The sequence below is a fragment of the Vipera ursinii genome (assembly GCF_947247035.1).
Source record: "Vipera ursinii genome assembly, chromosome: 4".
NCBI classification, from domain to species: Eukaryota; Metazoa; Chordata; class Lepidosauria; order Squamata; family Viperidae; genus Vipera; species Vipera ursinii.
Window position 1 is genome coordinate 24,353,170 of NC_139514.1, and position 12,509 is coordinate 24,365,678.

General features: G+C 34.0%; 1 protein-coding gene across 1 annotated transcript in view; it reads left to right on the plus strand.

Annotated features, from left to right (window-relative positions):
* Nucleotides 1–12,509, plus strand: part of PDS5B (PDS5 cohesin associated factor B) — an 82,421-nt gene that overhangs the window by 25,258 nt on the left and 44,654 nt on the right. The window contains exons 8-14 of the mRNA XM_083362431.1: nt 593–733; nt 1,372–1,487; nt 3,636–3,730; nt 5,492–5,637; nt 6,608–6,759; nt 8,043–8,156; nt 9,644–9,725. Of these exons, the coding sequence (XP_083218557.1) occupies nt 593–733; nt 1,372–1,487; nt 3,636–3,730; nt 5,492–5,637; nt 6,608–6,759; nt 8,043–8,156; nt 9,644–9,725 (846 nt within the window). The remainder of the gene's footprint in view (nt 1–592; nt 734–1,371; nt 1,488–3,635; nt 3,731–5,491; nt 5,638–6,607; nt 6,760–8,042; nt 8,157–9,643; nt 9,726–12,509) is intronic.

Sequence of the window (12,509 nt, forward strand, 5' to 3'; positions counted from 1 at the left end):
TAGTTTTTACTGTAACAGACATTACAATTTACAAAGGCTTACATGTCTTCTGAACTAAGGAAGTACTTATTTTAATAACATCAGTAATCATTTTAAGGATTGATTTTCAAAATGTAATATGTATATAAATTGTCAACATAGATAACTGACATTTATATTCTTGATCCATCCATACAGCAATGTATTACATTTTATTTCAAATTGTATCTCAATTTTGATGATCCATTAACAGCTCACATTAGGAATCTTTATACACTTATGCAGTTATTTCTAGATATTTAAATGTCAGATTCTTTGTGTAAATTTTGAATTTAGTAAGTACAGAATACAGTTGGCACTAGCTTTCTAAACATGTATATCTATTACCATTAATATTTTAATTTTCTTGTAATGAATTTAATTGCATAGACAAAGTAGATGAAAAGTTAGCTCCCAATTTAATGAATGAAGTATTAATGGGATTAAATGTAATTGTGAAAATAGCAATTTTTCACAGGGAATCTTGGTTTAGTTAGAAAATTAGAATTGTTCTAAAAAAATTAAAAGGTTATGGTTTCTATCCTGCTGTTCACATTTTGATTTTTTTTCACAGTTCTTTAATCAAGTGCTTATGCTAGGAAAAACATCCATCAGTGATCTCTCAGAGCATGTTTTTGATTTAATTTTGGAGCTATATAATATTGACAGCCATCTTTTACTCTCAGTTTTGCCACAGCTTGAGTTTAAACTTAAGGTAAGTCTATTATATCACTGCCATTAATTGAAGATTAATGTGTAGTGGGCATGGATGATGCACCATTTTTCAATAAGAACTTTAATTCTGTTTTAGGGAATGCCTCTCTTTTCAGTCCTTTTTCTGATGAACGTCCCTCGCTATAAATTTCAAATATGTTTTAATATCTCAGTGAATGCTAATGCACTTCTCTTTTCAACTGTCACTGAACAATAATAAAAATAATATATTTTTAATTCTCTAATTTCCAGTGTAAGTGACTGTCCTTCCTCAGAACTACCAGCAAACATATACGAAAAACAATTTATTTACAATCCAGATCTGGTAGCTCTAACTTAAATCAGCGGAATGGTGCATTTCCATCACAAAGATCCACAAAATAGAACAGGAAAGCTGTTGTAAATTTGTAATTGTTGTTGATCACATTTAATTTGCACATGGAGTGATTTATTCTATGTTTATCTAATGGTACATCTGACATTGGTTTTATTTTACAGGATAATTTCTATTCTACATGCATGTCTCTGATTTTAGTTTAGTTCTTTGCTATTTTCTTTCTTACAGTGTATGAAGAAACAGTTTTCCAAAGCTTATTTGTGTAGGTTTATATACTTTCTTTAAAAAATATTATTTTCTAGAGCAATGACAATGAGGAACGACTTCAGGTTGTAAAACTTCTTGCAAAAATGTTTGGAGCAAAAGATTCAGAGCTGGCAGCTCAGAACAAACCCCTTTGGCAATGCTACTTGGGAAGGTATGTTTTGTTTTACTTTGTTTCTCACTAAATTGTAATTTAGTCTTAACATATTGTAATTATTCAACATTTAATATATTTTTAAATATTAGTATGAACTGTAAATTTAAGTATTGCCTATTATGCTGCTTACTTTTAAGTATCCTAGGAAAGGTTTAACCTGTATTTGTATTTTCATAGACTATTATGATCAACTTACTTATATTAGTTTTTAAACTGTAAACTTTGGGCTCCTACATTTTACTAAACTATCATGTGGTTTGCTTGGTTTCGGGTAATACAATAATGGAATCAGTGAAGAAATCACTGATTTTAGCATAAATCATTTGTTTTCTTTTTGCATTTGTGACTTAGTGGGCTTTGTGGTTTCCTTGTTTTGTTTTGTTTTTGCTTTGAGGTACTGAGCATTCCTTACAAGGCACAATGCCAGAAAAAAGGAAAAGAAAGCAAGAAATGGACAAAACAAACAATGATTATTTAGTTCATTTACTGATTCTGCATTGTTACTGCCTGTTCAGGCAACTATGTTTGGTACAAAGGTGAAGCTCAGCAAAATATATAAACCTAGCAAGTGTCTTTCAATTTACTGAGTTATGTTGAATAATGTAGTTCTTTATCAACAGAATTAAATAATAATAAATATAATATATGTAGGTAGATGCATAATTCTATATTTACTTACTTAGTTTTGTGACCCTTCGAGGGCTGTATGCAATGAAATTTCATTTTAATGTATGCTGATTAGTGTACATTCAAAGTGACAATAAAGTTGTTATTCTTGGTGGAGCCTTGGTGGAGCAGTGGGCTAATGCCTCCTTAAGTAACACCAGCTGCCTGCAATTAGTGCAGGTTCGCATCCCACCAGGCTCAAGGTTGACTCAGCCTTCCATCCTTCCGAGGTAGGTAAAATGAGGACCCAGATTGTTGGGGGCAATAAGCTGACTTTGTAATAATGCTGCTTGGGGGCCCCCGAAAGCCCTAATAAACAGGCATATACATAGAATGAAGGCTATTGCTAAGCACATTGGTTTGTGCTTAAATTGTAAGCCGCCCTGAGTGTTCGGAGAAGGGCGGGATATAAATGGGATTAAAATAAAATAAAATAAAATATATTGTATTCTATTCTATTCTATTCTATTCTATTCTATTCTATTCTAAATATCAAAACGTATAATTCAGTTGATATATTGCACTTCATTAATACTACTATCCTTTCAAAGATAACATTAGAAACTAACTAGTAGAATTGTAAATATGTTATAAATACATTTCACAATAAAAATAATGCAAAGAAATACACACATATATATATGTTTTTTTCCATCCTGTTTTTCTTTTGGTTAAAATGACAACTGGAATCATACTGTAGTTCACAATTTTTAAAGAAATTCAGGCTAAAAAAAAGCACAGATTTTATTATTATTTTTATTTTTACACTGTCCAACTCCCAGCAATTTTGGGTGTTTCACAAATTAAAAGTACAGAAAAATAATATCACAATAAGAGAGGAACAGAATATAGCAAAAACTCAACATCAGATAAACAGAGATTAACATCAATATTATACTAGAACAACAATCAAGAAGTAAACAATACCCCAATCAAGGAGCTACCAGTGCAGAGAAACAAGTTAATAGTAAACAACAACCTAATCAAAGAACCACCAAGATGACTCCCATCAGCATTGATAGAGTAGACCACTAGAAAGAGCAAAACCCACTGCCTTCTAGCACCAACAATGTTACCTAGTTTGATAATGAAACGCCTGCAAGAAAACAACCAAGTTCAGAGAGCACAAAATGCACAACAACAGAAAACATACATTAACCCGAATAGGCTTCAACCACTCTAACTGAAGCCTTGGATGAAGAATCAGGCCCTCTAAAACACCTGTAGTCTGGTGTTTTATCCATTCCTTGGATGAGAAAAATAAAATTCAATTAAGCAAAAGTAGTATCATAGTGAATTATGTATTCTCTTGCACATAACTTAAGAAATAAGTTTTTTCTGGGTCCTTTTTTTTCCTCCAAAATTGTACCTAATCTTTGTTGAAATATTCTCTATATATCATCTTTTGGTTCACTTTGGATGCAATATTTTGGTGAAAATTGAAATAAGACAACATGGTTATTAAATTTTTTTAAACAGATTTAATGATATACATGTACCTATCCGTCTTGAATGTGTGAAATTTGCCAGTCACTGCCTTATGAACCATCCGGATCTAGCGAAAGATCTAACAGGTATCAGTCAACTTCAGAGTAAAGGAAATTTTTCCTTTTTCTTCTCTTTGTAATTATATGACAAAACATCATACTTTTAAAATATAAAAATACTTAAATATAGTGGTATCTTTGTAAAAAGTGTGCTTCAAGTCATACTACTTAGTGACCTCTGCAAGTTTTATTGCTCCCTTCGAGTCTGTCAGATGTTAAAGTTGGACATACTGTTTTAATATGAGCATGTAAGTGTTATCTCTCTATCACTGTTGCTGTCTGTTGTCTGTCTGTATCCATCCATCCATCCATCCATCCATCCAATAGAAGTACAATTTTATTACATAGATCTTACAGAGTTGTTCAAGAGTATTATTTGTTATTTTTTGAGATTAAAACATGTCAGTTTATGACATAATATACTTTAGCCCTTTAAATACAAAGCTTAATACAATATAATTAATTAATTAAAAAACAAACTTAGTGGGCAGACTTGATAGACCACTAGGTCTTTCTCTGCTGCCAGTTTTCTGTGTTTCTAATAATCCAACTAATATGTATTAGGGAATATGACATCATTACTTTATAAATATATATACATTTGCAAACAAATAAAATTGTTGTAAATTTCTTCATAAAAAATAAACTAGTTAATTCTCTGTCTTCAGTTCAATTATTTTATCCAGTCAAATTACAGTGAAAATGTATATAGATAGTCCTTGGTTAACGATGGTAATTGGGACTGGCAACTGTCACTAAGTGATGTGGTTATAAAAACAATGTTATGTGACCACACTGACTTACAATGGCAGTTCCAGTTGCAATCACTATGTGAATCCTGTGTGGATGTTCAGCCCAATGTCATGTGATCACCATCTCCTGCCAGATTCTCCTTTGACTTCGCTTGTGATCTTCAAATAGTGATCATGCAACTGCAGAATAGTGTAACTGTTGTAATTGCAAGTTGTTGCCAAGCATCCAAATCATGATCATGTAACTGTGGAGATGCTGCAACAACTGCAACTTTGAGGGCAGGCTGTAAGTGTATAGAGCAGTCATAACTTCAAACAGTTGCTGGATGAGTGGTCGTTAACCAAGGACTAGCTGTAAATCAATTAAAATGTAGAACTAAATTTAAATACAATTAATGACACAAACAAATGTTTAATTGGATGCAGTTTTAGTTCATATTTCGATTCTCTTGAAAAGCATTTATTTTAGCAAAATAAATAGTGCTGTGACAAACTACCGGTATTTTGTGGAAGAAAAATAATAATGTAATATTCAAATGATATTTTAGGACAGAGATAGATTGTTTCTGCCTAACAATGTTTAACATTAAACACAGAGATCATAATATCACCCTGATACATTTTTTTAAATCCCATGAAAAAACATGTCTTAAGCTATAAATTATGGAGCTATAAATCTAAACATTTATCAGAGAGAGGATAAAGAAAAGTTTAATATGGTGCTTTGCTTTGTTAGTTTTCTTTGTGATGGAAATTACCATGCAACACAAATCCTTTAATAGGTTCTTGTTCTTATAGACTGTTAGGGAGAGAATGAAAATTCCTTCCAAGTGGCTTAATTTATTTTTCCCATTAGTGACATTGTTGATTTTACTTAGAGGAAAAAGAACATGGCTATGATGGCATATTTTATAACATATGACTCTTTAGAATAATTATCTTCATAAGTGTATATTGCAAGCATTCAACTTAATGATACAGCATTTCAATTAAAGTGTTTTTTATGTACAATATATATTTTATGTATTATGTACAGAATATCTTAAAGTGAGATCTCATGACCCTGAAGAAGCTATTAGGCATGATGTTATTGTATCAATAGTTACTGCTGCTAAGAAAGATCTCCTACTTGTGAATGATCATCTGCTTAATTTTGTGAGAGAACGAACACTTGACAAACGGGTAAGTTTGTTGGTTAATTACAGACTACTAATCAGTTCATTAAATTTGGTTTTTAAAAATACTTTATTGTTAACACCTTCAATAGCATGTTCATATACTTTGATTATCTACTCTGCATGGATACTTTTTGTAGTCAGTCCTTGTCTTATGACCACAGTTGAACCCAAAATTTCTGTTGATAAGCAAGACAGTTGTGAGTTTTGCCCCATTTTACACCTTTCTTGCCACAGAAAGTGAGTCACTGCAGTTGCTAAATTAATAACATGGTTGTTAAGATGGTTAACTTTGCTTGTCAGAAGAACACAAAATGCAATCACATGACCCTGGGATACTGCAACTGTCATAAATACATGCCAGTTGCCAAACATCCAAATTTTGATCACATGACTAGAAGAATTTGTGAAAAATGGTCATAAGTCACTTTTTTCAGTGACATTGTATCTTCAAAAGGGCCTTCTGTTTGTGAATCTTTACAATTATATCCTTCATATATAGCAAGTAGCAAGGTATTATTTTATATGTATAAATCTTATTGAATTGACATTGACTATGTTGCATTATGTCCATGGGGTTGCGATGGGTTGGACATGACTTTGCAAGTAACAACAACAACATGTTGTGTTATTAACTGTGTATCCCTTTTTAAGTTGTGATTTGTACATTCTCTTAGAGCATCAATAGTAAAAGTTATCACCTTTTTTACTCTTACCACACTGTTGCATTCTCTGTACTAAACAATTTTTCTGAAACCTGGTAAACTTGAAAGTAACTGTTTACCAAAGGTGTGCAAAAAAGTTCAAAACAGATGCTCTGACCTTGAAATGAACAATGCTGAGTGAATGAACTTTAAAACTGGCCATTTGCATGGTTCTTTTTATGCATATGGTAAAAATATTACTGTATGTTTTCAATGTTTATAGTAGCTTGTTTAAAAATGTTTAGGGGCTCTCATTATGTATTATTATTTTAGTGGAGGGTGAGAAAAGAAGCTATGATGGGACTTGCACAGATATACAAGAAATATTCTTTACAGTCAGAAGCTGGAAAAGAAGCTGCTAAACAAATTGCTTGGATTAAGGACAAATTGTTGCATATATATTACCAGAACAGTATTGATGATCGGTAAGTTATCTTCAGTTTTTAAAATTAAGAAGACACTTCTGTCTTAAAGTTTACTTTTGGAATAATAATGACAACAACAAAAAAAGGAAAAAATGAGACATAATGCAAGAAAAAAATATACTAGTGAAATTGTTCAGGAGATCATTTAATTCATACGGATTTCATTTACTTTTGAACAACATTCTGAAAATTGCATGATTGCCTATTTTAGAAGTCTTTATTGAAGTAAGTCTCTGGACTCATGACATGTTATTAGATATTATAATGCTGTTTTAAATCTATGTACAATCTTTTTTTAAAATCAGTAATCTGAACTATACCATAGAATTCTTAAGGTTTCCAACTGTATGAACTAGATTGTCCAACCTCTGAGCTTGTGTGCTATAATATCAGGGTTACAAGCTAATATTAACTTTTCCCCCCCATTGCGTTTGAAGGAACGCAATAAATTATAAATTATAATTTATTGACTCTGTTTAAATAATTTTGAAATAAGCCAGAATTTGAAATTCAATAAAATCATTATTTGACAATAACTTGTTCTTTTTAACTATTGCTTTTTAAAAAAAGCAATTTATTCATTCCTCAAATCTTTGAGAAGTATCGCTAATTTAGAAAAGTAAATTTTTGACTTAGTTATTGAGTGAAAGTAGGGGGAAAATGAGGGTTTCTGAGGCATTAGGACTAGAGTCCTATTGTAGGAACATAATAACCATCAGTCACTGGTATCCTTTGCTTTTATCCAATCCCTTTCTTATGCTATTCAAATTGATAATTGCTATAACTTGTACAAGCAAATTCTACAAGTTAATGCAATTTCCCTTATGCCTGAACTAGGTACCGAACTATATTGGATTACTGTAGCAATGATATGTGTTTATAACAAAACTTATGGAAATTAAAATTCATTCATTCATTGCATGCAAATAATTTAGTGAGATATAGCTGCTTCAGTTTTGTAAATTTGATTTATTTTCTTTATAGAAGAGTGGATATAATTCAATTAAGTCTTAATTGAATCATAGTCATTCTTCTATAAAGAAAATGATTAATCAAATTGATTTTACTTATTTATTTAATTTATTGGCTACCCGTAGGGTAATTCTGGGCAGCTACAGTTACATATACAGAAAGAAGGGGCTGAGTGGGGAGAGGTGGGATCTTTATTGATCAACCACCTCCATTGTGTTGTTCCCCCACTACAATTGATCATGGCCTATGTTTTGACTTTAATATTAATTTCGATATTTTTCTGAAACTTGTTATTGGTAATCTCTTTTTAGGTTGCTGGTAGAACGCATCTTTGCTCAGTATATGGTTCCACATAATTTGGAAACAAATGAAAGAATGAAATGCTTATACTACCTTTATGCAACACTTGATTCTAATGCTGTTAAGTATGTATCCAATAACAAATATGGAGCTATGGAATATTTTCATTGCAAATGTAATTGATAATTTTGATTAAGAGGAATATAGGTTAAAGTCAATTAATTTTATAAAGGCATTTATTTTGTTTTTCATAAAACAAATATTTTCTATTTGGAACTAATTTTTTTAGTTCTTATTAGTAAATGAAATACCTTGTTAAAAGTATGATATATCCTCATCCTGCACTTATCTTTCTGCAGTTTTAAAAAACCTCTTTCCACCTGTTTTCTAGTTTTATATATAGATTTGTAAGGAGGCATATGGTAGAGAATTGTGATAGATGGAAAATCTGTTTTTGGCAATTGGGTATGTTGCAACAATGAACACATGTACTTGCATATAGCCCACTTCTTTGTTTCAACTTAATTCTCTTATGTAATTAAAATAGGAACCATTCATTATTTTTTAATCTGTAACTCGAATATTGTGTGTGCTTTCTTTAATGGATTATAATTCTAAACATGGAGATATCTCCACATAAGTGCCTTATAGGTAGTCCTCAGTTAGGCACCACATTGTTCCAAAACCTTCAGTTGGTTCTAGGTATCATATTTACCTATAAGTAAACCCCCCCAAAGCTATGAATTATTTTTCTTGTCTAATTAAATTTATAAGCCCCAAAAGATGATAATATTTATTATTTAACAGTAGAATCCTCTGACCTGTTAATAGTTCTCATACATGGTTTTGTATCACAAGCTACGCTATTATGGGAGCATCAATTCAACATATGAGTCCTTCGGGAAAAGGGCAGTATATAAATCGAAACAAACAAATAAATAAATATGTTGAACCTAGCAGACAACTTTTAAAAAGAGTTTGATAGTGAATGAATTAGAGACTACTATCTGTAGTACATGTAGTCCTCGAGTTATGCTAAGAACTTGGACTGGAATTTCCATCGCTATGCAATCTAGTTGTAAAGTGCAATGTCATCTGACCACATTGCTTAGCAACAACAATCCTGGTAGTCTCTATTGTTGTCATTACCTGAATATCATCAGTCATTAGGTGATTTCTGCCACTTTGGCTGCCTGCTCAGTGGTACTCCATGGTGGTGGCAGCACTGGGGCTGAAGCAGAAGCCCATGACCTTCAGAAGTTTGAGTCAGCTATCACCAACTCCTGGTCCTTTTTTCAGCCGTACTGCCACCACCAAGTAGTGCCACAGCACCTAAATTTTGATCATGGGACTGTAGGATTGTTTCAACAGCCATAACTTTGGGGATTGGGCATAAGCACCATTTGCCTAACACTGTAAATACAAACAGTCAGTGAATAAATGCTTAAGTGAGGATTTTAATAATCTTTCCATGCAACAGGAAAGATTTGGTTCCATAATTGTTTAAATTTCTTTTTAGGACTTTCTCACTTAACCGAATTTATAAGGTCTACTCAGTTGCAAAGATGACTGTTACATCATTTATTTTTTACTTTGTTATTTTTATGATTAGGGCACTGAATGAAATGTGGAAATGTCAAAATTTACTAAGGCATCAAGTAAAAGATTTGGTTGATTTAATCAAGCAGACAAAGGTAAGCTCATTTCCTTCTGAAATTTTATATGTAACTAATATTTTCAAGACTTCAGCTTGATGGAATACTTTCTGGATTTCTTTTTAAAATGATAATATGAAACTGAAACCTTGCTATATGCCAGTGTTTTCTATCCTAAATACTTGAAATAATTTTAGTGTACTTAATTTTGTTGGAAACTGTTTTAAGCCTATTTTATTTTATTGATCACTTAGTTTAATATCCTGTTTCTCAAGGCAATCTATAGATGAATAAATAAGCAGGTAAAAATCCAGGCAGCAACTTGCAACCAAAGTCTCTTTGATGTCCTTGCCCTGAAAATTATATTTTGTTGTTGTTAGGTGCGAAGTCGTGTCCGACTCATCGCGACCCTATGGACAACATTTCTCCAGGCCTTCCTGTCCTCTACCATCTGCTGGAGTCCATTTAAGCTCACGCCTACTGCTTCAGTGACTCCATCCAGCCACCTCATTCTCTGTCGTCCCCTTCTTCTCTTGCCCTCAATCTTTCCCAGCATGAGGCTCTTCTCCAGTGAGTCCTTCCTTCTCATTAGGTGGCCAAAGTATTTGAGTTTTAGCTTCAGGATCTGGCCTACTAAAGAGCAGTCAGGGTTGATCTCCTCTAGGACTGACCGGTTTGATCGCCTTGCAGTCCAAGGGACTCGCAGGAGTCTTCTCCAGCACCATAGCTCAAAGGCCTCAATTCTTTGGCGCTCAGCCTTTTTTATGGTCCAACTTTCACTGCCATACATTGCAACTGGGAAGACCATAGCCTTGACTATACGCACTTTTGTTGACAGGGTGATGTCTCTGCTTTTTAGTGTGCTGTCTAGATTTGCCATGGCTTTCCTCCCGAGGAGCAAGCGTCTTTTAATTTCTTGGCTACAGTCCCCATCTGCAGTGATCTTGGAGCCCAGGAAAATAAAATCTGTCACTACCTCCATTTCTTCCCCATCTATTTGCCAGGAATTGAGAGGGCCAGATGCCATGATCTTGGTTTTCTTAATGTTAAGTTTCAACCCAACTTTTGCACTCTCCTTCTTCACCCGTAACAAGAGGCTCTTTAGTTCTTCTTCACTTTCTGCCATTAGAGTGGTATCATCTGCATATCTTAGGTTGTTGATATTTCTTCCGGCAATCTTAATTCCAACTTTTGATTCCTCTAACCCTGCCTTTCTCATGATGTGCTCTGCATATAAGTTAAATAGGCAGGGTGACAGTATACAGCCTTGCCGGACTCCTTTCCCAATTTTGAACCAATCAGTGGTTCTGTGTCCAGTTCTCACTGTTGCTTCTTGACCCGCATATAGGTTTCTCAAGAGACAAATAAGATGGTCTGGTACTCCCATCTCTTTAAGAACTTGCCACAGTTTGTTGTGATCCATACAATCAAATGCTTTAGCATAGTCAATGAAGCAGAAGTAGATGTTTTTCTGAAACTCCCTAGCTTTCTCCATGATCCAGCGTATGTTGGCAATTTGATCTCTAGTTCCTCTGCCTCTTCGAAATCCTGCCTGTACTTCTGGTAGTTCTCGATCCACATACTGCTGAAGTCTAGCTTGTAGGATTTTAAGCATGACTTTGCTAGCATGAGAAATGAGTGCAATGGTGCGATAGTTTGAACATTCTTTGGCACTGCCTTTCTTTGGAATTGGAATGTAAACTGATCTTTTCCAATCCTGTGGCCACTGTTGAGTTTTCCAAATTTGCTGGCAAATTGAGTGTAGCACTTTTACTGCATCGTCTTTTAAGATTTTGAATAGCTCAGCTGGAATACTGTCACCTCCACTAGCTTTGTTGTTGCTCAGCTTTTCTAAGGCCCACTTCACTTCACATTCTAGGATGTCTGGCTCGAGGTCAGTGACCACCTCATTGTGATTATCTGGGACGTTAAGCTCATTCTTGTATAGTTCTTCTGTGTAATTTTGCCACCTCTTCTTAATCTCTTCTGCCTCTGTTAGGTCCCTGCCATTTTGGCCTTTATCATGCCCATTTTTGCATGAAACGTTCCCTTCATTTCTCCAATTTTCTTGAAAAGATCTCTGGTCCTCCCTATTCTATTGTTTTCTTCTATTTCTTTGCACTGTTCATTTAAGAAGGCATTCTTATCTCTTCTAGCTATTCTCTGGAATTCTGCATTCAATTGGGCGTATCTTTCTTTCTCTCCCTTGCCTTTCGCTTCCCCCCTTTCCTCAGCTATTTGCAAAGCTTCCTCAGACAGCCATTTTGCTTTCTTGCATTTCTTTTTCTTTGGGATGGTTTTGGTTGCTACCTGTTGTACAATGTTGCGAACCTCTGTCCATAGTTCTTCAGGCACTCTGCCTATCAGATCTAATTCCTTAAATCTATTTGTCACCTCTACTGTATAATTCAACAGGGATATGATTTAATTCATACCTGAGTGGCCTAGTGCTTTTTCCTACTTTCTTCAATTTAAGTCTAAACTTTGCAATGAGAAGTTCATGGTCTGAGCCACAGTCAGCTCCTGGTCTTGTTTTTACTGACTGTATAGAGCTTCTCCATCTTTGGCTGCAGAGCACATAGTCAATCTGATTTCTGTGTTGACCGTCTGGTGATGTCCATGTTTAGAGCCGTCTTGGGTTGTTGGAAAAGAGTGTTTGCTATGACCATCGTATTCTCTTGACAAAATTCTATCTGCCTGTGCCCTGCTTCATTTTGTACTCCAAGGCCAAAATTGCCTGTTATTCTGGTTGACCACGTCCAGCTTTCCTTCATTCATGGATCTTACATTCCAGGTTCCTATGGAGAAAAAATCTTTATAGCA